This window comes from Neofelis nebulosa, chromosome 8 (assembly GCF_028018385.1).
Source record: "Neofelis nebulosa isolate mNeoNeb1 chromosome 8, mNeoNeb1.pri, whole genome shotgun sequence".
NCBI classification, from domain to species: Eukaryota; Metazoa; Chordata; class Mammalia; order Carnivora; family Felidae; genus Neofelis; species Neofelis nebulosa.
The window spans coordinates 14,802,592-14,829,205 of record NC_080789.1 but is presented as its reverse complement, the minus strand read 5'-3'; the positions used below and the strand labels follow the sequence as shown (position 1 = coordinate 14,829,205).

At 42.1% G+C, this 26,614-nt stretch overlaps 2 protein-coding genes across 9 annotated transcripts in view; one reads left to right on the top strand and one right to left on the bottom strand.

Moving 5' to 3' along the window:
* Positions 1-3,869, bottom strand: part of BPIFC (BPI fold containing family C) — a 54,674-nt gene extending 50,805 nt beyond the window's left edge. For 3 of the 7 annotated variants that reach the window (XM_058741480.1, XM_058741482.1, XM_058741483.1), the window contains exon 1: positions 942-3,208. The gene's annotated coding sequence lies outside the window, so the exon portion shown is untranslated. Of the gene's footprint in view, positions 1-941; positions 3,209-3,760 lie in introns of those variants that run through there. The other 4 variants (XM_058741481.1, XM_058741485.1, XM_058741484.1 and 1 more) reach the window with 4 other exon arrangements.
* A 187-nt stretch (positions 3,870-4,056) lies between these two features.
* On the top strand, positions 4,057-26,176 carry FBXO7 (F-box protein 7). Of its 2 annotated transcripts, none has more exons than XM_058741477.1 (9): positions 4,057-4,315; positions 7,907-8,201; positions 12,883-13,110; positions 14,421-14,562; positions 16,688-16,771; positions 20,314-20,409; positions 22,173-22,349; positions 24,466-24,503; positions 25,484-26,176. In XM_058741477.1, the coding sequence occupies exons 1-9, from the start codon at positions 4,194-4,196 to the stop codon at positions 25,871-25,873; spliced, it is 1,572 nt and encodes a 523-aa protein (XP_058597460.1). In that variant the 5' UTR covers positions 4,057-4,193; the 3' UTR covers positions 25,874-26,176. The 2 variants fall into 2 exon arrangements, with proteins under 2 accessions (XP_058597460.1, XP_058597461.1); XM_058741478.1 differs by lacking the exon at positions 4,057-4,315 and adding an exon at positions 4,358-4,505 and having other exon boundaries at positions 8,059-8,201.
* The last annotated feature ends 438 nt before the right edge of the window (positions 26,177-26,614 follow it).

Below are 26,614 nucleotides of genomic sequence, written 5' to 3'. Positions count from 1 at the left end.
ACTGAATAAATAGAAAACAGAACAAATCTCCTGTATAGAGGAAATTCAAATAATGTATGTACATACTCCACTCCTAAGGAGGTAGGGCATAACTCCCACTCTAAGTGTGGGCTGCACACAGTGACTTTCTTCCAAAGGATACAATATAAAAAGGAGAAAAAAGGAGTAACTTTACAGTGGAGAAGCCAAGTGATCTGAGTTAACATCAACAGTGAGAAGTTATATGGACAGTATGCACTGTTGACATGAGAATGGAACCTGGACTTTTGCGGTCTACCTCCCAGGAGCACATTACCTCAGTCTAATCATGAGAAAATATCAGACAAATTGAAGGATGTTCTACAAAATACCTGACAAGTAATTCTTAAAACTGTTAAGGTCATTTAAAAAAAAAGAAAAAAAGGAAGTCTAAGAAACTGTCACAGCCAAGAGAAGCCCAAGGAGACATGATGACTAGGTGTAATGTGGTCTCCTAGGTGGGATCCTGGAACAGAAAAAGGAGATTAGGAAAAAACAGAGAGAATCTGAATAAAGTATAGACTTTGGTTAATACAAATGCATCAACCGGGCATCTGGGTGGCTCAGTTGGTTAAGGTCATGATCTCATGGTTCGTTCATGAGTTTGAGTCCCACATCAGGCTCTCTGCTGTCAGCACAGAGCCTGCTTTGGATCCTGTCTCTCTTTTCTCTTTGCCCCTCCCCTGCACACTGTGCTCTCTCTCTCTCAAAAATAAATAAACATTAAAATATTACTAATAGGGAAAATTGAGTATGTGGTATATAAGTCTTCAGAATCATTCCATAAACCTAAAACCATTTTAAATATAACATTAAAAAAAAAAAGAAAGCCTTGGGAGCCAATGTATTCCCACAGAAGAGTGACATTATCCCTTTGTAGTATTCTATGAAATGGCTCATTAAAAAAAAAAAAAGAAATTTACATTTCTGAACTCTTTGAAAGTTGCAGTAACTGTTGCTTGCAGACATTAAAGTGGGATCTGTAAGAGAAAAAAAAAATTCTCAAGGAGAGAAATAGTTGAGAGATCATTGTCATGGATCTTTGAGGTTTTGGATGATCATCCTCTAGAATACCTTAAATCTTGGCAGTGCCTTGAAGATGCTCTGGTTCTCTTCCAGGACCCTGCTAAATCCCTGTGATTGGATTACTTCTGCCATGCCGGTGGTTACATCCTACTGGGCAAAGGATTGAGACAAGGATCCCAGGTAGATTAGTTTTCCGTTGTTTTAACAAATGGTCGCAAATGTAGTGGCTTAAAACAAAAGACAGAACCAAAGGTATTCTCTCACTTAACCTTTACAACACGGCTGTCTGATACATTCTTGTTACTATTTTCATTTTTATAGGTAGTAACTTATCCAGGGTTACGCAGTACCGAGAGGTGGACTGTGGTAGATGGTCTTTAAAGATGGCCACCATATTAGCCTTGCACTGTTTTCTCCAAAAATGGTATCTCAGAGAGAAACAGACTTCTATCTTTCTTAGGTTACTATTCAGATCTCTGTTAGGGTAGCTGAAGCTGTATCCTAACCAATAAGGCCTCCAAATATAGCCATTTTCCAACTTCTATTATGTCTATCTCTGTAACATCACCCCTGCTCACCCATCGTCTACATTCTTACTGTCATCCCACTAATTGCTTTCTTCTTTCAGTTACCAAAAGAGTCTCCTAACTGAGCTGGTCCCTACATTCAAGACAATTTTGCCTTCTGGGGAACATGGGGCAAAGTTTGAGGACATCTTTTGCTCTACAACTGAGAGAGAGGTTTCTAGTAGCATTTGTGGACAGACCAGGGATGCTGCTGAACATCTTACAAGGCACAGAATAGTCCTCCACAACTACGACTTACGAGGCCCCAAATGTCAACAGTGCCAAGGTTGAGGAACTCTGATCTAATATATATCCCCCGTACTTGACCAGCGATAGATTCACAATTCAGATATGACCTATGCCCCTTGTGGTGTACACCATTCAGACTCATGGCTTCCTATCATCTTTTGAATGGCCTGTCTACACTTGGCAGAAATTCCAATTATTTGAAGTCTTGCCTTCCCAAGGAAGGAGTTCAGACTCTCAATCTCATTCTCCTTTGTAGCCAGGACTCAGACATGGGACTCGATCTCCCTCAAGCAGATGCATCCCTATGAGCCTTTGATTTAGAAGTGAGCAAAGTGAGGAAACAGGTTCTTTTGGAAACCTGGCATTTTGTTGGTGCAGGAGGCTGCAAAAACATGTGGCATATGAGGGTGGCAGCCATTCCACAGTGGTTCCTGTCAGGGTGACAGTTTCCTCCGGGGCCGGGTGGGGCAGCAGCAGCAATCCCAGTCATGATAGTTTCCTCATCAGGCCAGTTCTGCAGCGTGGTTGAGTTCCATTTCTGGAATTATCCAGGAACCACTTCTTTAGTCCTCCACCAAATTCCCTGAGCTATCCAGAATCCTTTTAAACATGTTCCTTTTCTTCTTAGCCAAAGCTAGTCTCTATTGCTCAGAAGTAAGCAACGTCTGATAAAGAATCCTCTGCTTAAAACTCTTCATTGACTTACCAAACATTCTAGAATGTGTCCCAAATCCTTTGCTCAGTTCAAGGCTCTTCTTTATCTGAGATGTACACACTGTCCTTCTCTCTGGCCACATTGAGCCACCCTGGTCCTGCCACCCTTCCTCAATCTCATATTCCTTGCCAATCAAGAACCCTACTGGCACAACCCCTCTCTATGTACCCCTGTGCCCAGCATTGTTCTGATCTCTATCATAAACAAAACACTTATTATGCTCTACTACAAGAATTGACTCACTCAGCTGTTAACTCTGCACCGGTAGGAACATGCCTTTTCCGTTCTCTGAGACCCCAGCACCTGGGATAGTATCTGTCAGAAAGTCGGTGTCCAAGACGTGCTTATTTAATGAAGGTCAGGATGTGGACAAGTACTGCCACCTAGTGGAAGAAACTTCATTTGACTCTTACTATAGTTTGGACAACCGGCTATCACACAAAGATGAGATCTGAAGATTCTCCAAGGTATCATCATCATCATCATCATCATCATCATCATCACTGTCAGACCCTCAACGGTAGTGGGCCTCCCACGTGGGTCCCGATGATCCCTGTCTATTGGTATTCATGCCTTTGGATTGATCCTCCCACACTGACGGGTTGGTTAGAATGACAGAAGTGATGTGTGACTTCCGAGGCTGCATCACAAAAGACATTGTAGCTTCTGATTTGGTCTCTCTGGGATCACGTGTTCTGAGGGAAGCCAGATGCCATATCCTGGGGACACTCAAGAGGTCCGTGCCATGAAAAACAGGCCTCCCGCCAACGGGACTGTGAGTGAGCTTATCCTGCAAGCAGGTTTTCCAGCCTGAGTCAAGACTTCAGACAAATGCAGCCTTGGCCTGCATCTTGACTGCAATGTCACGAGAGACCGAGACAGAACCACCCAGCCACTCCATGCCCAAACTCCTGATGTACAGAATCTACAGGACCATAACTGTTCGTTGTTTTAAGCTGCTAAGCTTTGGGGTGACTGCTATGCAGCAGATTACTACTATACCCTCTGATTTAGGTGACGGACTAAAAGCTGTTTCATATTTTGCAGTAACACGAGGAAACTACCAGAGCCTGGGCTCAACCTAAGGCTTCTCAGAACAGATGCCTGCCGCTGGAGCTGGGCGCCACGGAGGAAGTGCGGTAAGAACCAGGCACGCCTGGGCCTTGCGGAGGGGCGAGTCACATACTGTGCAGCCTCTCTCTCGGCGCTAACATTCTCCACGCACGCCCGGAAGGGGTCCGCACCGCCCGGCCGCAGAATAGCGGCTACCCTCGCCTAGCTCGCTCGCCGCGGCAGTCTCGGCGCCTGCGCATTGTGGTCCTCCCGCTCCCAGGCGGCGCCGTTGCGCGCCGAGTCATCGATCGCATGACGCCCAGCGGCCTGGGTTGGCGCAGGCCGCCAGCCGCCCGCTCGCCGGGTGAGCTCCAGGGGGCGCCCTCAAGAGAGGGGCGGGGCGCTCAAGTTCTAGAGACCTGCCGGCAGGGGCCGCGGCGAGGCCTTCACTCCGCTGCTCCTCGGCACTCCTACGGCTCCGGTGGTTGCCGCTCCGGGCCCGCCGCCGCGCCGTCGTCACCGTCGCCGCCACCGCGTCCGGGCCTCCGGGCCCTACCGCCGCCGCCATGAAGCTACGGGTCCGACTGCAGAGGAGGACCTGGCCGGTGGAGATGCCAGACGCGGAGCCGACGCTGGGGCAGCTGCGCGCGCACCTCAGCCAGGCCCTGCTGCCGTCGTGGGGCTTCAGGTAGGCGGGGGGTGGGGGGGCGCGCCCGCCCCGGGCTGTCACGTGATGCCGGGCGACAGCGGGGCTTAGCGGGTCCGGGACTGTGACGCGCGCAGGCCGGGCGCGGCGCGGGCGCTGGGGCTGCAGCTCGCCGGCTCCCGGCTCGCGGAGGACATGGCCCGGCGTCCCGGGGGCTCCGTTCCCCTGCAGGGTGAGCCCTCGCTTCCGCTTCTGGTGCAGAAGAAACCAGGGACGTGCCGGGGCGCAGACTTCTCGCGCCCTTTTAAAGTGTGAAATTGGAAATGAGGGGTTTGGTGTGGGGTAGACCTCTCCAGGCTCTCTGGGATTTAAGTTCACCGTCCCCAGCTGTCGCAGTATTCCAAGGGAAAAGTCTGGAAAGTTCTAGAAGTTAGAAACCGGCCCTCCGTCGAGGCCACCTGTGAGCGGGCCGCTGCTGGGGCCGCGGTAACCTCGAGGCCGTTTTGAGTGCTCACGTGCTGGGCTGCGGCGAGCACTTTGGCTTGCCCTCCGCAGAGTTACAGACTGCGGGCGGTCGGCATTTGTCATCTCCTTTTACTTCCCTGGGCGAGATGTTGTGTTTTTGCCAAAACTAAGATAAACGTTGGCCTTGGGATGTCCCTGGAGAGCTTGCAGTTTGGGGACAGTGACATTGAGAAATTAAGGATCAGATTTTGCTATTATGAGGTTGTGAACGAGATGGCTTTGCTTCCAAGGGAGAATTTTCTGGGGACAGTAAACTGGGAGTAGAGGGACAGAAATAAGGGTAGTCCTTTTCCCTTGCTGAGCTAGCAGATTTGGAATTTGAGTGTGCTAAGAAAAAATAAACGTGTTCGCTGGGGCTTTTTAGGTGAATTGTTCATAATAAGACCTTTCTCTTAATTAAGTGGATCCTTTTTATAAGACTTACATACTTTCATTTGGGGGGAATTCAGTAAAATTAGGCCATATTATGAACTTCTCACCCTTTCATTTTTCAGGGTAAAACACCATATTAAAAGTAAGGCTGTTTTTCTCCAAATTAAAAATGAGGGTGTTGACATAATAACTTTTGAACATTATGTTAAGTGACATGCCTATTATTTATTGGTGTTAAAACCTAAGCGTTTTGTATGCTGGTATCATTAGCCCACCAGACAATTTCAAAAGTAACTTCTTTCTAAAAGATTTTTCATATATATGTGTATATTTATTATTATTATTTTAATTAGGAGAGACCGTCTTGAAAAGACTATTTATCTAAGAGCCCAAGTTAGTTTCTCCTTTGGGTTTGTTTTTACAGTTGAGGCTGGTTAACTGGAAGGAATGTAAGCTTCAGCTTGTGAAAGTAAATTTGTTCTTCTGAAAGTATTTTGTAATAAATAGGCAGTTTTAAAATACGTCCCTGTGACATTATTATTTTTAAAATGTCTTCTCTGAGCAAGTGGATCTGGGATTGCCATAAAATACCTTTAAAAGGCTTGTTGTTTCCAGGATGGCTTTTCCTGATGGATTTAAATATTTCTTCAGTTTCAGAACACCAGTTTTTAATTCCTCCCCTGGAAAGCTCTATGTTACTTTAGAAATAGCTCTTCCCTTTTTCTAAAGGTTGGGGTGGGGGGAAGGCCAGCATTTTTATTAATGACACAGTTCTTTAGTTTTTCTACAGGGAGATGTTTGAATGAGTATTAGATACTATTTAAAAAAAAAACCACACTTTTGCTGTGACAGAAGATCCATAAGAACATAGTTCATTTGAAGTGTGTTTCTTTTTTTCTGCTGAAGTCAGGATGGTGTTTTTTGGGGCATCTGGCAGATGTTCAGCATTCTTTGAAAACAGAAACACAGCTACTTATTTTCTGATAAGCAGGAGTAGGTTCTAGAACTTCAGTAATTTCTCTACCAAAGGTACTTTAATTGGTAAGAAAAAAATGTACTTGTGAAAGAAAAATGAATTGTGAACATTTGTGAAAATGCAGCATTGTAAGAATAAATAGAACATGATTTTCAAAGAACTTCATCCTTGGTTAACCTCTCAAAAAGTTAATGAAGTCAGCATTGCTGAGTGTAAATGTCTTGTAAAAAGTTCTGCAATAGTTTGTTAATTACCCCTCACCACTTTGTGGTGAAATGATGGTTATTCTTTCAAATCAGGTAGTCTGTGATGTGGAAGGGATGAGAGTTCATTGCTTCAGGCTAATTTGAGCTCTTAGCTTGTTTAGCAGTGAGTTTTTGGATTTGTGCTATTCTTACTATAAAAGGTTATCAGTAAGAAAGGTGACCTTGTATTTATCAGCAGGAGGGATGTATTTGTACTCATCTTTTTGTGATTGTGAATATTCATTTAAGACATGGGTCTAGTATTTTGGAGCAGATATAAGCTGATTGTCCTGTAAGAACATTGACTAGGTAACCCCGATTTCAGTTTCATTTTCCCAACTACTCTTTATTGGTTGCGTTTATTCCATTAATACTTTTATTTGCCAAGAGCTGGAGATACAGTTTTGAACTAGATAGATGAGATACCTGATGTTATGAAGCTTAAATTCTGGTGGTGGGGGTGGAGGAGAGATGGTCAATAAATATGGAATTTTCACATAGTAGTGTTACAATAAAAATAAAACATAAAATGGAGTAGAGTGGTAGAGGTTAGGCAGAAGGCATCTCTGTAGAGATGGCATTTGAATTGAGACAGAATGATGAGAGTCAGTCCTTTGAAGATCTGGAAGAGTAAATGCAGAGGCCCAGAGGTTGCAATGAGGTTGATCTGTTTTGAGAAACGGGATAGAAAGCTTATGTTAATAGGGAACAGTAAAGAGAAGCTGGAGGAGATAGGAGAAGTGGGTAGGGGTCACATGTTGGGCTTTGGAGGCCATGTTAAAGATTCCATTCCAAGTTCAGATACAAGCCATTGGAGGAGGATTTTGAGCAGAGGAATCATGTGACATAGTTTGTATTTTATTTTTAAAATGTTTAGTTTTGAGAGAGTGCAAGCAGAGGAGGTGCAGAGAGAGAGGGAAATAGAGGATCTGAAGCGGGGTCTGTGCCGACAGCAAAGAGCCCATTGCGGGACTTGAACCCGCAAACTACGAGATCATGGTCTGAGCCAAAGTTGGATGCTCGACTGACTGAGCCACTCAGGCACCCCTCATAATTTTCAAAAGAGAGTATTTCCTTGACTCTCAGATACTGTCATTCTTAAGATGCGTATTGTTTTATGTAACACTAAAGGAAAAAAATGTCAGTTAAGCTGTGATGTGTTATGAGTTTTAAGAAGCATCCCTGTTTCAAAGATATCCAAGTTACAAAGGATGTAAAGTGTGTATCTTAGAATTGATGAAAACATGGATTAATGATAGAGAGTTACTGTATCCTATCACCCAGGCTAGAATTGTAGCCATTAGAAATCTATAACTTAGGCACTTGGTGATAACAAATAATTTTGATATTTTTTGTAAAACTTTGGCTTCCTTTTTATTTTTGGTTTGTTTTTGTTACTTATTTCTTCTAGGACTATACCATGTATCTTATATATGTTCCTAGTGTATTGAAGGTAATGGTAGCTATGGGTAATGGTAGGTAGCTCTTACTATCCTTATCCATCTTTCTTGGCAGTTCTGATACCCGGTTTGCAATCACATTGAACAACAAGGATGCCCTCACTGGAGATGAAGAGACCTTGGCTTCATATGGGATTGTTTCTGGGGACTTGATATGTTTGATTCTTGAAGATGCCATTCCAGCACCTAACTTACCTTCATCCACAGATTCAGAGCATTCCTCACTCCAGAATAATGACCAACCCTCTTTGGCCGCCAGCTCCAATCAGTCCATCGTACAAGATGAACAACCAAGTGATTCATTCCAAGGACAGGCAGCCCAAACTGATGTCAGGAATGATGAAAATATGGTAGGTATTAACATCAAGATGAGAAAAGGGGTAATTGATAAAGGATACTGAACACCTCGATTGAATTCTGTATCAGGGTAATTATTGTTAGTAGATTGCGGATCGTATTCTTGTAGAAAAAAATTTTTTTTTTTTTTAACGTTTATTTATTTTTGAGACAGAGAGAGACAGAGCATGAACGGGGAAGAGGCAGAGAGAGAGGGAGACACACAGAATTGGAAACAGGCTCCAGGCTCCGAGCCATCAACCCAGAGCCCGACGCGGGGCTCGAACTCACGGACCGCGAGATCATGACCTGAGCTGAAGTCGGACGCTTAACCGACTGAGCCACCCAGGCGCCCCTCTTGTAGAAATTTTTAAACTGCTAAATGGTTGGACCATCCGAAGAGCCCAGTGTTTACCTATTTATTTTGTTCAGACACTCACTCCTTCAGATGGTTTGTCCTTTGGCTCCTGTTGTTGCCTCTGAGTTCATGATTCCCAGCCTAGCTTCTCTGGTCTGCTCCACCCATTAAGGATATATGGAGTCCAGTTATTTCCAAATTGTTTGCAGGACATTTATACCTGGATTTTAAACGTTGTTACTTCAGACTCTGTGCCAACATAAATTTGGAAATATGAACTAATGTTCTTTTCCCAAACTAGCTGCCCTTTCTCTCAGTGGCACCACTGTTTTCCTGAGCTTAAAACCCTGGAATGATTTTTGTCTACTTATATCCAGCCCCTTAACAAGCCCTGTCAGTGTTTCCTTTCCATTCCAGGCTTCCAGTGTCTGTCCTTCAGTCTATTTTCTGCGTTCATCTTTTCCTGACACGGTTTTGACTTTGTTGTTCCCTTGTTCTGTAGTAGCTGTGTGTCCTTGATACACCAGTGCTTACAATTTTTGAGCTGAAAAGTCCAAATATTTCTAACCCTGTCATGCTACAGAGGAAGAAAATGCTGTCCCTAGTCTTTAAGGCTTTTCAGGGCCAGTTTCTGTTCTTCCCTCAGTAAACTGTCACCTGCAGTCAGATCAGAGTCCTTATCATTTTCCCTGTGCCAGCCAGCACATTCATGTGTTTGCGCATGCACACACACACACACACACACACACACACACAGACTGGTGACTGCTTCAGGTCTTTGCTCTTGCCATTCATCCAGCCTGGAATGCACGGCCTTTCCTCCCTCTCCTGTCTCTGCCCATCTTCCAAGGCCCTGCTAGCCACAGCCCCAATGATCATCTTTAATTTCTTTATCGATCATCTGTATTGCCTTGTAAACACCCCCTTAGTTATTACCCTGCCTTTTGATTTCTTGTGTGGCACAAATGATGAAATTTATTACTGAATTTTTTAATACTAATACATATGCAATCATGTTAATTGTTTTTTGTGTGTATACTTACTACTTAAGCTTAGTTGTTATTTTGGTTTTTTTTCAGGCTTTAAACACTTATGAATATAAGTATTCATTGTGCCTGTAATCTCAATAAGTATAGACAGTTACTAAGAAGAAATGCTTTTTAATAGATTGGTAATATGTTGAGATTTTTAGTAATAGTATATAGAGAAATTAAGCAATTTTAACAAGGCTTTATAAAGCTCAGAGTATTTTTATGATTTTTTTTTTAGGAAGTGTTATGTATCTCTGTGTTTCTGTCTCATGGAGGTAATTTAGGGAATAAGTAAGAATACTTAGCTACATATTTAAATTATATTTCTGAATCATCTTTGTTGATAGACGCATTCAGAGATTCTAGTGGAAGGGTCCGTTCCTTTTATTTCTGTATACTTATAAAATTGTCCAGTAAGATGGAACTTTTCATAATATATGTGATACTTACTTTACTAGTTTCCTTTTGAAAAATTCTGAGAAATTAATATTGCTTCAAGTTAGTAATTCTAGTTCTAAACGCGTGTTGTTTTGTATTCTCAGACTTGTATAGGGTGACTAAGCTTGTAATCTTGAAGTAAGTAAGCTTGAAATCTCCTAAGTGTGCTTCAAGTACTTGAAACAGTATGATCTGCTCATTAAATGTAGAATGATGTATTAGAAAAGGAAGATAGACAGGTGCCTGGGTGGCTCGGTTGGTTAAGCCTCAACTTCAGCTCAGGTCATGATCTCGCGGTTTGTGGGTTCGAGCCCTGCATTGGGCTCTGTGCTGACAGCTCAGAGCCTGGATCCTGCTTTGGATTCTGTGTCTCCCTCTCTCTCTGCCCCACCCCTGCTCATACTCTGTCTCTCTCTCCTTCAAAAATAAATAAACATTAAAAAAATAAAGAGGTGGTGCTGAGCATTTTCCTCCTGATTTCCACATGTATGAAGAATATCATAGATATTTCATATCCTATCAGAATGGCTCAGAATGTTAGTGGTTGTTATGGAGTGGGAGTTGGGTTTGATAAGCTCTCCAGGGAGTTCTGATACCTTGCTCCCATGGCTTTATCAGTTTAGAGTAACTCTTTTTAAAAATATTTTCTTCACATAGATTCTCTCCCACACAACCGTCAATAGTAGCAAATAGCCCAAAGTTAGGTATAGTAGATAAGTAAGATGCAAAGCGCTTATAGGCTTCATAATTTTGGTGATAAGTGGTTTTAATAAGTAGTTTCTGTTTGCCTAGAAGTATTATGGAGCCTCCTTTTTTTGGTAGTATGAATTGTCATTGGCCTCTAGGTTTTAACATGTGAATTTGGATCTTTTTCATAAGCCAATAAGGGCTATGTCCTCAGGGATTCTGGAGGAACTGCCTCTTGCTTTTTTATATTTTTCCATCCTTTCATTTATCCTATGTAATTTTAATTTCCTCTGCCCTTTCTTTAATGGAACGATGATCTTGAAGAAACATGTGTTTTGCATTAAGAGTTGAGCACATGCTTAGGAGACAAACTTTCTGAGCAAAATTAATACAAGTAACATGGTTTTATTGAAGCAGTGTATTGTGTCTGAAAGCCTGAACTGTGAGTCTGGAGATCTTGGTTCATTTCAGGTTTTTATTAGCTGGTAACCTTGATTGTGTTACTTAATCTGAGTCAGTTACAGCATGTATGAAAAGGGAACATCATCTGACTTTACTGTTTTATAGACTTTTTTATGGTACAAATGAGAAGACACTGAAAACAAAACCAAATTATGAAATTTTAAGATACTGTTCTTAAGCATTGGTTCAACAAGCATTTGTTGAGCACCTGCTGTGTGCCAGGTACTGTATTGGGATTAGAAAAGTGTGTGACATGTAGTCTGTTCCTTTTTTTTTTTTTTTTTTTTTAATGTTAATTTATTTTTGAGAAAGAGACAGAGTGTGAGCAGGGGAGGGGCAGAGAGAGGGAGACCCAGAATCTGAAGCAGACTCCAGGCTCTGAGCTGTCAGCACAGAGCCCAATACGGGGCTCGAACCCACGGACTGTGAGATCATGACCTGAGCTGAAGTTGGACGCTTAACCGACTGAGCCACCCAGGCATCCCTACTCTGTTCCTTTCTAAGCTTGCAGTCCTGGTAGGATATAGGTGTGAAATCAGGAAAGTGCAGTAGTCAAGGCCTTTGCAAGTCAGGGTGGTAGTCTGTCTGTACTGCCTCTTTTGCAGAGGTGGGGAACACTGGCGTGGAGAGGAAGGGGCTGGCAGGAAGTGGGCTTGAGAGTCAGGGATCTGATGAAGTGATGAAGGACCTCGTATGCTAAGGCGTTTAGGAGTTGGGACTTCATTTTCTACGCCTGCATCTCACAGCATGTCCTCTATGAAACACTTCTTCCCTTAGATTATAAGTAAGTGTTCTGAGGATGCTGGGTACTAAGGAAGGAGAGTAGTGTTTCTTGGCTAAATATTACACACACATTATTATTGTTGGACTTCTCAGAGCCCTGTAATGCCACGATGTATTTTGTGAATGTGGAGGGTGAGGTTCGGTGGCTATAGCATGTAGTATTTTCCAAACTTAATTGATTGTAGACCTCTTTTTTCCTGAGGACATCTAGGGTCACATCCCAAGGCACAATTTAGGGGAATGCTGCGATCTGCACTGGGGAAATACTGGCAAGTTTTAAGCTTGGTTATGGGACATAATTGGATTTTTAAAAAAGATTATGTATGTATGTTTTTTGAGAGGGAGCCCATGTAAGCATCGTTTGGGGGAGAAAATCCCAAGCAGGCTCTCTGCTCACAGCACAGAACCCAACACGGGGCTTGATCCCACAAACTGTGAGATCATATATAACCTGAGCTGAAACCAAGAGTCAGATGGTTAACCGACTGAGCCACCCAGGCCCTCCCATAATTGGATTCTTAATTGTCAGAAACTCTCGCAGCAGTGGGTGTCTTGGAAGACGAAACGGAGTCAGGGATCCTTGGTGTGAAGAGGTAAATGAGTCTAAAGTACCACTGGGGTAGTAGGGGCAGATTTTAGATTCAGTGGAACTTTGATCACGACGAAAGTAGAGTTTAGTGAGGTAGAGGGAGGAGGCTAGGTTGATTTCCAGGTTTTTGGCATACTGGCCAGGATGAACGGAGATAAGGAATTCAGGATGGGGGAATAGATTGCCAGCTTATTTATTCAGGAAGGCTCACTTAAAATGTGTCCCATTTCTGAAGCTAATAACATGCTTTGGCTTTGGGCACCAATCCGAGTTCACTTCAGGATACACAATAAACTGTAAAAATAAAAGTCTCGTTAATGAATTCATTGATTTGTTATCTTTTTCAGTCGGGGCCTAGCCAGACTTTTGAAACTGAGTCAGTTCAGGATGTTGTGGCTATGGAAGAGGGCACAGGTGTCTGTCCCTCAGAACCGATGCTCTGCAGTGAGTCGGTGGAGGGGCAAGTGCCACATTCATTAGAGGTCCTGTATCACTCAGCCGACTGTTCCAGTCCCAGTGATGCTCTGATAGTGTCAATACATCTGCTCATGCTGGAGTCAGGTTACATACCTCAGGTGAGGCTACAAACAGAATACATTGTGTTGGGGTTTCAGCCTCCCATTGGGGATGGGGGTGTACTAACAAACATCACTAGGGTGTTGTGGAACTCTAGATCTCTATATTAAATGCAGTTGAGTGTTAAATGTAAAGTGCTGAATGCAGTGATGGGTATACAGTAGGCGGTCAATAAGCGTTCCCTCTCTCTTTTTTTCCCTTCATTTCTGTTGTCAGTTTTGTCAGTTTGTATTATAGAAGTGGTGGCAATTATGGTAAAAAGATTATGATAATATGAAATGAACTGTGGTCAAGAGTGTGGGGTGGGCATGTCTAGAGGGACGGCTCACTGGATTATTTTTTATGTTAATGGCTTCGAATTGTCAGTAGTCTAGTAAGATTCAGTTAGGAAGAGGGACATTATTCCCTTCATTCATTTATTCTCTGTTTGATAAGTATCTACCACTGACAGGTACGGTGCTTTGTCCCTGCTCTCAGGTTGCTTCTAGTCCAGGAGTGGGGGAGAGAGACAGTCTACGAACCATCAGTATATTGGTTAAATTCTAGGAGAGACGTATATGTATACGGGATGCCAGAGAGTCCTGGAGAAGAACAATTAGAGTTTCTCAAACCTTTGCCTAAGAATACCTGGGGATCTTCCTAAAATGCAGATTCTGATTTAGTAAGTCTAGGGTAAAGCCTGAGATTCTGGATACTCCTACACAATAATAATGCTGCTGGTCTGTGGGCCACATTATAAGTAACAAAGATGTAGAACAATGCAGTGATCATTGAATACCCGCAGCATGCCATGATCTGAGCCAGGAATTAGGATATAAAGATACTGGGACAAGTCCTTGTCCCTAAGGAGTCCATAAGTGGGGGAGAGAAGTAGATAAAAAGAAAATTATAATGTATTACAATAGAAGTGTGTAACAATAGAAATAAGAACAGAATGTTAGGGGATAAAAGAGAGGGAATGACAAACGGGAGTTTTTTTTAAAGGCTTCACAAATGCACTGTTATTTGAGGTATGGTCTTCAATAATGATACTGCTTTGCTAGGCAGAGAAGTAAGTCTTTGAGGAGAGAAATCAATCCCTGTCTCTGATGTGACTTTATCCATTTGAACATTTGATGGAGGAGAATATATTTAAACGTTTTTCTATCAAAATTTTATTACTAGCTGTAGTAATGATGTGACAGATTTTATTAAGGGGACTGTACGGAATGCTTATTTCCAGACAAGTTAGGGGCCTGTTGGATTTTTAATCCTTTTTGAGAGTAGCACTTCTCTTCATTATTTGTTTCTCTTTCCTTTCATTCCCCAGGGGCCTGAGGCCAAAGCCATGTCCATGCCAGAGAACTGGAGGTCGGGCGGTGTGTATAAGCTGCAGTATACACACCCTCTCTGCGAGGGCGGCTCTGCTGCTCTCACTTGTGTGCCTTTGGGAAACCTAATTGTCATAAATGGTAATGGAGGGCTGTCGGTTTACCAACACTGACATGTTTCCAGACTATAGCTGCTTCAGTGATTGGCTCTCGTGATACAGTTGCATCTTTCTCAACTTTGTTGAGTCTCTAGGCCGCTGATACCCCGAGCCTGAAAGGTTGTAGAATGTGTGGGTAGATGTTTAGGCTGGCAGCCTTCTCTCTCCGGGCAGCCGTAGCCTTCAGCTGTCTTGACCTTGCGATATTATTGCTGTGGGGAGTGTTGTGATCTTTGAAGTGAGATGATCTATTACATTCGACCACTTTGTGCCTGTGGGTGACTTTTTTATGTTTTTTTTTTAACAGAGATCTCGAACTGAGAGATGGTAAGAGGTGAGATTGAGCTGGGGTCACTTTTTATCCCATTTGGCGTCTGAACAGTAATGCATAGAAACACTGCTAAGCACCGCTGTAGTATGTGTGTGCTTGATCCCTCGACCTGCAGGAAAGTCACTCTGACTAGTTTCTTTTTCTAGTTCTCTTTCATAGTGGCAGTTTCACAGGGATAGCAGTGCCTGTATTTGTGTGTATTTCATTTTCGCTCAGAGGCCACCCAGACGTCTGTACATCTACCAGTGGTCTATGGAATAGTCTCATAATCACGTGTTCTAGAGAGCCATTTGAGTGACTAGAATCTTTCATTTCCGTTCTGTTCTGATTTTTGATTTCTTTATCCTTCAGCTAGCTAAGACAGCATGGTGGGGTTGCAATGGCTGCATTTTTGTTTTTTCAGTGCAGCTCACCTTTTGTGTAGCAAAGGCAGTTGCTTTGATGCCTCGTGGTTTCCTGTGCTCTGTGGCCCTGGTTCCTCCAGGATGGATGAGTGAGGAGCCTTCACGGAACGTGTATTGCCGCATACAGCTTGAGCGGCACCACGTTCTTTGTTGCATTATCAGGGTCCCTTCTGAGAGTTTGTTTGAAACATGTTTGTTCTGCAGAAATTTACTTTGAAAGCCACTCGCATACATGGTCATGATCTTTGAAGTGAAAGGTGGTTCCATGTCCCCTGCGATGTGATTTGTGGTATTTCCTTTTAGTCACTAGATTCCTTGCGATGTTCCATAAAAGTCTCAAATTTCAGCTTTACCAGTATTGGTGGTACTCTGTGCCGGTCAGAATGTGTCTGATGGCAGGTGGACTAGCCACGTGTCTTCAGCGACTCATCACAGTTAGCAGGCACGCCTTTCGGTTGGGTGTTCTTACACACAGAGAGCCAGCAGTTTCTGCCTCCTTGCAGGCGTCCTGCCCCGTCACATCCTAATGTGCGAGGTTGAAGCTACCAACTTCATTTTTGCCTCCGTTTCTTACAAAAGCACTTTAACAATGCGTGTGACAATCTCTATTTACTAGTTTCAAGATATATAACATAAAGAGAACGGCTGTTAAATGTCTCAAAGATATCTGGGTTTCTGGTATTTTGTTCTTTTATTGCTCCTGGCGGATCAGCTACTTGCAGACTTGTGTGGCAGCCAGCCATTCCAGGCTTGGTTCTTTGAAAAGGAGCGGTGTGTCTTTAAGTCTTTTCCTTCGCCCAAGACCTCCTGCTCAGCGCACATGTGCATGAGCACGTCACTGGCTATTTCATGGCATGAGATGAAGTGAGCCTTTGTATATATGATTAAAATGGAACCTTCTGGTGGTGTCAAGAATATTGGTCCTTTGGGTCTAGAAAGAGATGATGTTGTGAAAACTAGCAGGATTCTTTTAGTAAACAAGGCAAAACTCATTGCCAAGGATTAAATAAAAAAAATAAATGGAGTCTTTGGTGACCTTGTTGGAAATAATGGTTTTATTATGTTTAACTGTCTCCTACTAACCTTGCTGCATATCTTTCAATGAGTAATACACTGTTGTTGGTAATACCTACTGGATTTTATATAGAAGTGCATACTCTAGTTTTTAGAGGTGTTTGTTTTAGAGTGATTTTACTTGATGTGATGGCAGGTTTCCACTTTGGACTTTGTTGTGAGGGAAGGAAATGAGTGTAGAGCAGTTTGTATAGTGTGTCCTTCGTATGTTGGGACAGGGAAGTGCAAGCCCATGCTAGATAATGAAGGCAATTGAGGAACTGACAAAAATGATTTGTCTCTCTTTTGCTTATTTACAGCTACACTAAAGATTAACAGTGAGCTCAGAAGTGTGAACAGATTGCAGCTGCTGCCAGAGTCATTTATTTGCAAAACAGAACCAGGTAACATAAGTATGGTTGAACTTTTGGGATGAAGCTTTGAGAAGTTTGCTTTAACAAAACTAAATGGTAATGTTTGAGTGACTGAAAATTTCTGAATGAGAGTAAAGCAAATTTAAGACAGTGTTGCAGAGTATCTGTTTCTTTCCTGCTTTCCTCTTGGAATGCTGAATTATATTTATGCTGCCATTATGGAACGACACTAGTATGTAATTCATTACTTATGATGTTGATGCTTCATAATTTATGAATTAATCTTTGGATTTTTCTCGTATTTAATCAGTATGGAGAGGATCTGCATTTTGTGGAAACCATACAGTGCAACTTCATTATTGAAGATTATTGGAGGAAAAACCACTCAGAATGTTAGTTTAAACCAACATAGATTTGGTTGCTGTTTGATCAGATTTACCAAAAGTTTACATTCTAGGCATGGTTTTTTTTTTTTTTTTTTTTTTTAATTTTTAACGTTTATTTATTTTTGAGACAGAGACAGAGCATGAATGGGGGAGGGGCAGAGAGAGAGAGAGACACAGAATCAGAAGCAGGCTCCAGGCTCTGAGCCTTCAGCCCAGAGCCCGACGCGGGGCTCGAACTCACGGACCGCGAAATCGTGACCTGAGCTGAAGTCAGACGCCTAACCGACTGAGCCACCCAGGCGCCACGACATGGTTTTGCTTGTATTCTGTAAGATTACTAATAGATGCAAAGACAAGTTATCCTTTTTATTTTTTTAGTTAAATTCAAAGTATGAGAAGCAGGTAGGTGGTTGAAGGAGAGGAGATGGGTGGAGAGAGAACTCACATCTCTAAGCGCTTGTTTTGTGCTGGACACGTGCCTTGACAGATGCTATTCCATTTCGTCTTTCTAGTAACTTAGGAGGGTTTTAAAATCTAAATGTGGTGTCATGGGGTGGTGGCATTGGCAGTGGTGTCTTTAAGGGAAGGCTACCTAGAGCTAGGTCTTTGCTTTGAAGGCCTAGAGACTGACTCTTGTTAGTTTCCCGGGCAGATCAGGCCGAGTTCTGTGAACATCCGTGAACCAAAACTGATGGGAAATGGGGACATCTGGATACATATTTATAATGATCTCTGGACATTTAACATCATACTGCACCAGTGTTTCTTAACCTTCATTTTCTTTTTTTTTTTTTTTTTTTCAACGTTTTTTATTTATTTTTGGGACAGAGAGAGACAGAGCATGAACGGGGGAGGGGCAGAGAGAGGGAGACACAGAATCGGAAACAGGCTCCAGGCTCCGAGCCATCAGCCCAGAGCCCGACACGGGGCTCGAACTCACAGACCGCGAGATCGTGACCCGGCCGAAGTCAGACGCCTAACCGACTGCGCCACCCAGGCGCCCCTTAACCTTCGTTTTCTTATCCATCCCTTGAGGAACCTTTGTAGAAAATCTGTCCCCCTTCCATTCTCTTCCATGAAATTTTAATACTGTAGATATATAGTGCATTTTTATTTGTGTACTGTGGCCCTTTGGAGGGTCACAAACCAATGGTGTAGCTAGGGTTTGTTTTGTTTCTGCCTTCCGAGAACCAGTTTTTGTCCCATTGTGGGTGGCACTGCCCCTCTTGAGGAGCATGAACTAGACTGATAAATGTGTAAAGATGTCTCACCATTGGGAACAGGAAAACTTGAAATTCTTGGCCACAACACTGTTTCTCTCCACACTAGGGAGTACTTTGCTATGGGGGCTAGAAATACACTCCACTCCACAGTAGTGGAGGTTATTGATGCCCATTTTACAGATTACGAGACAAGTCTAGAGGAGGTTAAAGTGCTTCAAAGTCACAGAGCTAATAAATGGTGGAATCTAGAATTGGAATAGATTTGACTCCTCAGACTATTTTTTAAAAATAACTTATAGGAACGTAGTTTAGATTCGTATTCTTTTTTATTTTTTTTTAACCTGTATTTATTTTTGAGTGACAGAGCATGAGTGAGGGAGGGGCAGAGAGAGGGAGGGAGACACAGAATATGAAGCAGGCCCCAGGCTCCAAATTGTCAGCACAGAGCCCAGTGAGGGGCATGAACCCATGAACTGTGAGACCATGACCTGAGCTGAAGTCGGACGCTTAACCGACTGAGCCACTCAGGCGCCCCCAGATTCGTATTCTTTATGTGGTTTTTGTTAAATAAAGAGAAGGGAAGTGAAAGGAAGAAGAAAGTTCATACTGTTCTATTACAGTAAGTTTATGGGCTGTATTAAATATTTTTAATACAGTATTTTTATGTTGGGTAGGGTTATGCTGCCCATTTGACAAGTAATGTTAGTTACTTTATACGGTGGCTTTTATAGTAGAGTACCTAGTATATACTTATTTATATGCATATTTGTTGGTTTTTATTTGTTTTTATTCTTGTAAGTTTCTGATTACTTTTGTAATAGATAACCGAAAGAAAAAACTTGTTAAAAAAAATCGTTTTTCACACTGAAAAAAGGCCATATCCAAATTGACTTTTTAAATATCTTGACATTTGACTTCAAGTCAAGATTGTAGTTCGTGTGACAAGGATTTAAAGTTTAGCTGCATCTCTTTTCTTGTTTGTTATCAGTCAGGTGATAGTGTTTTGTTTCTCAGTGGAGTACCTAGTTACAGAATGGGGCATAGGCACTGTGTGTGGTGCTTTACGTTAACCATTCTTTGGTGCAGGGTAGTATGTATCCCCTTGATACAGGTGAGCAAACAGGTGCGGATCCGAGGGTTCAAGGTCATACACCTGGTCACAGTACAGCGGAATTGCAGTGGGAACTTGAGGTCGTATTGGGCAGTGCTTCCCATGCTGCACGGTGCAGGTGAATCATCAGGGGATCTTATGAAATTGCAGGCTCTGATTAAGTAGGTCTGTGGTAGGGCCTGAGATTCAGTATTTCCGAACAGTTCCCAAATGATGTCAGTTCTGGTGATCTGTGAGCCACAGTCTGAGCAGCAGTTTAGTGGCTAAAGTGAGTGTGCTGGAGCCAGACTTAGGTTTGTACCCTGCCCTACCACTTACTCTGAAGCTTTGGATGGGCTTCCATTATCTTGTCCTGTTTTTAAACTGGGGGTCAGAGTATGTCTCTCTTAGGGAGAACCATTGATGTGAAAGAAAGCTTTGAAGAATGTTTAATACACTTGGTGACACTTGGTCGTCATGTGACAAATACTGTTCTACTTCTGCTGGGATCTGGAGAGTGGTTCCCCACTGTACCCCCAGTGCCTGGACACTTTGGGCAGGTGCTCAGTAAATCATGGTGTGTGTACAGCTCTCTCACCACAGTTTTTCCTACTATAACTGTAGTCTGTGAATCATATAGGTTGGGTACAGCTCTATTAATTTGAAATCATGAGATTTTTATCTTTACATCTAAGATTGAGTTTTCAGAGCCACACAGCATATAGTGCTTCTACTAGAGACTTTGGTTCACGTCTGTCTATATAAGAATTACTTATGAAAATTTACAACTTTGATTTGTTTGGCAGAAGTAAAGGTTACCATTTCAAGTTTTGCCACTTTTGTTCTGAGTTTTCATTAAAAAAAATATTCTAGGGGAAAATGTGGCCAAGATCTACAAAGATCTTCAGAAGCTCTCTCGTCTCTTCAAAGACCAGCTGGTGTATCCTCTTCTGGCTTTTACCCGACAAGGTGAGAGACGACAAATGATCACAGGTCAGATGGCTGGAAAGAATAGTAAAAGTTTATGTCTTATGCTTGTGACCCTGACATATGACTCTTGCCTCTTTTCCCCTAGTGAAGTTATGTTCTTTTAAAACTAAGCTTTAATGTTAATTCCTCAAGTGTTATTTACTTCTTGTGTGTATTTCAACAACATTTTGGGCATGTCTTTGTTGTAACTCTTCTTCCAGTGTATCATAAGTGTTGATATGCATTCTTTCCACCTCCTAAGGTTTTAGATAACTTTGGAAGCAGGGACTATGTCTTAGCCACTTTATTCTCATGGCCTAACATAGGGTCTGGTCCATAATAGGTGTTTGACAAATATATAAGTAATGTATAGTCTGTAAATTAGGTCTCAGTTTTTTTGTTTTTTTTTTAACATTATTTCTTGGGGTTCTATGCTAGCTCCTTTGGATATTTACATGCATCTTTATTTAGTGCTAACAACTTTGAAGGGGATTTCATCCTCATTTTATAGATGATGAAACTAATTCAGTGAGGTGTATATTTCATTCAGAATTCTTATGTTGGCTCTTATTTGTGGTGTAATAAATATGTTAAAATCTCAATGACTTAAAGCACTTTTTTCTCATTCATATGCATGCTGTGTGTGTGTGTGTGGGGGGGTGAGTTTTGGCTGAAGGAGTAGTCCTTCTTCAGGACATGGTCTCCTTGGAGCAGAGGGTTCTTACAGCTTTTTTGCTCGGAAATGATACGCTACATCCACTCACATTTTATTGGACGCAACAAAATGGCCAAGCCTGATGGCAGTGTGGCCATCAGGGGAAGCGCAACTATAAGCTAGAAAATGAGAATCCTCATCTACCACAATCCCTTAGCTGGAGAAGAACTTCAGGTTTATACATATAGATATGTGGCTTTTATTTGCCATTTGTGTGTAGGGATCTTGTATTTTAGGTGTCCACTTGCATGTGCCTAGGCTGCTGTCACCATAGTTTTCTTCTTCATGTGCCGGTGATGGAAGGGAAATATGTGAATTTTAAAATGCTTTATTGGATTTTGATGGTCTTAGCTAGTGGAGATTAGTATCACAGATATTTAAAGGAGCTAATAAATCTCATTTGATTATATGTTATTATTTTTCCTTCTTGGCTTGCCTCTGATATTTATCTACCTCCCTTTTTTTTTTTCAGCCTGCTAGACCTCAGAGAATAGTAATTGCGAACACTTGAGTGCTTGTTATGTGCCAGACATTGTTCTAAGCACTCTGTATATATTCACACACTTAATTTTCAACTGCATGAATTAGGTAGTACTCCTAACCCATTTTACAGGTAAGGAAATTGAATGGTAGTTTAAGTAATCCAAGTGTCCAAAGGCACACAGCTAATAAGTAGCAGCATTGGGAACCAGTTTTAAAAGCCAACAAAGCATCCATTTTCTGTAATTGAATACAGAAGTTTTTGTTGCATTCATCGAATACTGCTCGAAACAAAGGCCATTGGCTAATATTTGGAAGTTGTCATAGCAATTCATTGGTTTGTATGAAAAAGTATTTGTCTTTCCCCTAAAACATAGAGGGAATAAGGGACTTAGTAGTAGAGCAATATAGCCAACCTGGGGTTAAAATTTTGTTGTAGGTGATGCATACTTGGGTAATTGAGACTACCATCTAATTTGTCACTTAGGAACAAGTTGGTAACTTCCGTTAAATATGTGGGGAAAGCCAGATGTTCTTTACTCACTACCTGTTCTCTTTTTCTTTATAGCGCTGAACCTACCGGATGTATTCGGGTTGGTGGTCTTGCCGTTGGAGCTGAAACTGCGGATCTTCCGACTTTTGGATGTTCGTTCTGTTCTGTCTTTGTCTGCAGTTTGTCGTGATCTCTTTATTGCTTCAAATGACCAACTGCTGTGGAGGTGTTTATATCTGCGGGATTTTCGAGGTAATTGCCACAGTGACATGTTAACAGGAAAAGGACTCTTTCTTACTGAGGTCTTAATTACTCAGCTTGCCAAAAGTTTTTAGTTGTAGGCTCTTTGTCTAAGAGTTTCAAGTAATCATAACTTGCAGCCTTTTTGGAAGGAGATGCTAAGCCTCATATACTTGTGCCTATATCCCGAAAACGTCGCATTCATTTCTGTGTTCTGTATAACGCAAATATCCCCGTAGACTGAGAATAGTTCAGGATAGAAAAATTTCAGGTTTATTCTCTTAGACCATCCTCCATATCTGACTCTGCAGTCTGTTGTATTTCTAAACAATGTCCATGGCTGTGACCAGTGTACCAGTTAGGAGCGCCCTGCTTGCTACCCTGTGGTATATTGCTGGGGAAGCTTTATTTCTGTATAGTCACATTTATGATGACCTGGTGATTGTTGCAGCAGTGATGGCAGTGGGACTTGGGGATGGAGAGAAGTTACCCCAAATGTACAAGCACTTTGCCTTTTGTATCAAGATTTCCGGATAGAAGCCTAGTGCCCGATTGTAGAATTTCTTTTCTGCGTATCAGTGTTTTGTTTTGTTTTTTAAACTGGTTTGACCCTGGAGTGGGTCATGAAATCAATATATTGGGTCATTAAAAAAAAAAATCAGTATTTTTTTTTTTACAAAATAGGAGTAAACTTCTATTTCAGTATATGTATATGTAAGTATATACTGCATTGCATTGTAAAAAAAATACTTGTGGTTCACATCAAAAAAAAATTGATGTGCTATGTATAACATCTTGGGAACTGTAAAAATCTTGGTAGATCCCCTTCGTTGTTGTTTTTTTTTTAATAAGAATATTAAGTAGAGTCATTAGGATTGTTAAAGACTTTTTTCCTTTAAAACCTCAGATAGAAGAAGTGAATGATCTGGTCTTTCATATTCCTCCTTGATTCCTTTATGCCTCTGCAGAGTTCAAATGTTATTTTGTTCTAGGAGGCAGCAAGTGTCATCTCAAATTAAAAAAAAAAAATTGTAGGGGCGCCTGGGTGGCGCAGTCGGTGAAGCGTCCGACTTCAGCCAGGTCACGATCTCGCGGTCCGTGAGTTCGAGCCCCGCGTCAGGCTCTGGGCTGATGGCTCGGAGCCTGGAGCCTGTTTCCGATTCTGTGTCTCCCTCTCTCTCTGCCCCTCCCCCGTTCATGCTCTGTCTCTCTCTGTCCCAAAAATAAATTAAAAAAAAAAAAAAAAAAAAAAAATGTTGAAAAAAAAAAAAAAAATTGTAGTCGAAATGAAAAGACAAAATGACCAAAGTATATAGAAGAATGAACCAAAAAACAGGCTATGATAAAAATAGGCATAAAAACCTTTTTACTTACATACTCAAATTTGGATTTAAAATACAGTCAGTCTCTCTCTCATTTCCAGATTATGGTCCACAAGCTCATCTGTAAGCTGTTCAGATCTTATAACGAATCTCCCTATGGATGTAACGTCATAGGAGCTTTTATAAAATCTTCCTTCCATGCCCATATAATAGCTTCTAGGGAAGATACCTCTTTTATCTCAACTCTTCTTTAGATTTAAGTTGAAGAGGTTTCTCTTTCCTCATTTCATGTATTTCAAGTAAATGAGTATATTAAAAAATACTTAGTTGTTGCAGTCATACTGATGAAAGTTGGGAGAAAACAACCCAAATAAGAGAACTTCAAGTCAGCTTTACCTCCAGTAACGATGGGCTGCAATACAAAGAGATGGTCACCCAGTGTCGCAGAGATTTGAGGTTAGAAGGAGCTGTCACTCTCAGCTGAGACTGGCGGAGGAGGCGCAGTGCAGCGTGGGGCAGTTGAGGAAGAGATAGCGGCCACCCGGTCCTCCATATTCCCGAGGGGGTCACCAGTTGGTGTCCTCACGAGCACAGAACGGCAGCAGCTGCCTTCTGCCAGCAAGAGAGGTCTGCGTCGGTGCAGGAGGTAAGGTTACAAGGGATGCAGCGTGTTGTGAACAAAGGATTCCTGTTCCTGCGTGTGCGTCATGTGTAAGCTTCAGTTTCCTTAGGTCAGAAGCAAGATTGCTGTTTAACCTGGATGAATGAAGCATTTTAAATTCTTATTTTTTGTTTTTTCTTTGTAGATGGTACTGCGAGAGTTCGAGACACAGATTGGAAAGAAGTAGGTATTTTTAAAATATCAAGGCTAATGTTAGTATTAGCGCCGAAGCAACTAGTGAATTAATACATTAAAGCCATATTATCATTTTTGTTATGATGTAATGAAATCTGCTTTTATTAAATTTATTGCTAATTTTCAGTAAGTGAAAATATTTTTAACTTTCATCTTAGACTCAGTCCTTATTTTCTTGTGTAATTACACAGGAAAAGAAGTCTTATTAACACAGCGATTGTTTTTTGACTTTACTTAATATAAAACATTCTTTCTTCCTCTGTTGCAAAACAATTTTTAAGCTGAGTTTTTGTGAGAGAGTGGTCTTCAGCTGTCCAGCTAGTTGGAACAGTGCATGCTTGTTTTATGTACAGACGCCTACTCTAAAAGACACTGACAGGACTGAGAAACGGGGTGGACTAGAGAAGGGTCCTCAAATGTGTCCTGAGTGAACAGCATTGTTCCTTAGGAAGATGTTCTGTCCTCTGAAATGGGCTTCTATTTTTTGTTGCTGTTTAAATTGAGATCCTTTAGGAACATGATTCAGGTGAAGAAGTGAATTTAAATGCTGCTCCCCTTCCCCCCAGTACCTTAACTTTATATTATGTGGCCTGATTTTCTCAACAGATATTTAAATTTTCCACTTTCAAGAAAGGTGGGCCTAAAATCGCATATTAGCTCAAGAGCTGTCGATTGCAGCCTTGAAAGCACATTCCACTCAGTTATCCTTCCTTTGGATTGAGTATTTCCCTGAATTGGCACAGTTGTTCAGTTGCAGTGTGGTTAAAGAGTACAGTTCATTCGGCATTGTGTTCAGAGCTACTGCCTTAGTCGTGCAGATGGAAACTGGTAAAATTTCTGTTGTGTGCACTGGTGTCTTTGCTCCATAGTGTGGGAAGAGGAAAGTGTAGATAAAGCAGTGGAAGCAAATTGGAACTTTGGGGAAACATCCAGATCGCTTACCATATCTTGTTCTTGTGTTTCTACAGCTGTACAGGAAGAGGTACAAACAAAGAAAAGAAGCTCAGAGAGGGCGGCATGTGATGTTCATTCCATCGTCGCCCCACCCCCTCCCATTCTACCCCAACCCCTTGCACCCCAGGCCTTTTCCTCCCAGCTCGCTCCTTCCTCCGGGAATTATTGGTGGTGAATATGATGAAAGACTAACCCTTCCTTATGTCGGGGACCCGATCAACTCACTCATCCCTGGGCCTGGGGAGACACCCAGCCAGTTCCCTCCACTCAGACCACGTTTTGATCCAGTTGGCCCGCTGCCAGGACCTAATCCCATCTTGCCAGGGCGAGGTGGCCCCGGTGACAGATTTCCCTTAAGACCCAGTAGGGGCTGGCCCACCGACAGCCGGCTGCCATTCATGTGATTGATTTGTAATCTCACTTCTGGGGCTTGTTTGGTTTTTGTTTTTTAAAACTGCAGATGTCATCTTGTTGGGGGTGCTGATCTCTAGTGTGTTCTGAGTGCCATGGTGAGGAACGCACACAGTGGCCTTTCGGTAGATATATCTAAAGCTCCAGAGGTGGTAGGGCCCAGAGGTCACTGTATGACCAGGTTGGCTTTGGAAATAGTTGACTACTGACCTCCCCCCCTCTGAATTTCCCTCTAGGATGAAGGTTGTTCACTGATAATGTTCTGTACCAGATTAAAAAAAATTAAGTATAAATTATATGGCAATCTTGACTTTTATTACAGAAAGATAATGGGATAAAATACTCAGAACAGCTTCACAACATTACTTGGCAATTTCAGAATGATAGAGCACCTATTCAGGGTCATCAGATTGTTGCACTTTTTTTTTTTTTAAATTATTTTTTAGTTACACCCTTTCTCCAAACAAAACTGTTTGCAGAAGCATGATTTATAAAATGAATAGAAGCCAAGCTAGGGTGGGTGCTTAGACACCCACCTGCTCAACCCACCTCCTTTCTCTGCAGCTCTTTCCTGGGCTCTGTGATGAAACTTCTGGGCTCTGAAGCAGCATTTTTGGACAACTGTGGGGTTATGGGGACTCTTGTTTCTGGCTGCTTCTGGAGTGGAGTTACGATTTTTTTTCCTTGTGTTTGCAACGCTTGGTACCTAATTTGTAATCTAAATAGATGACCTC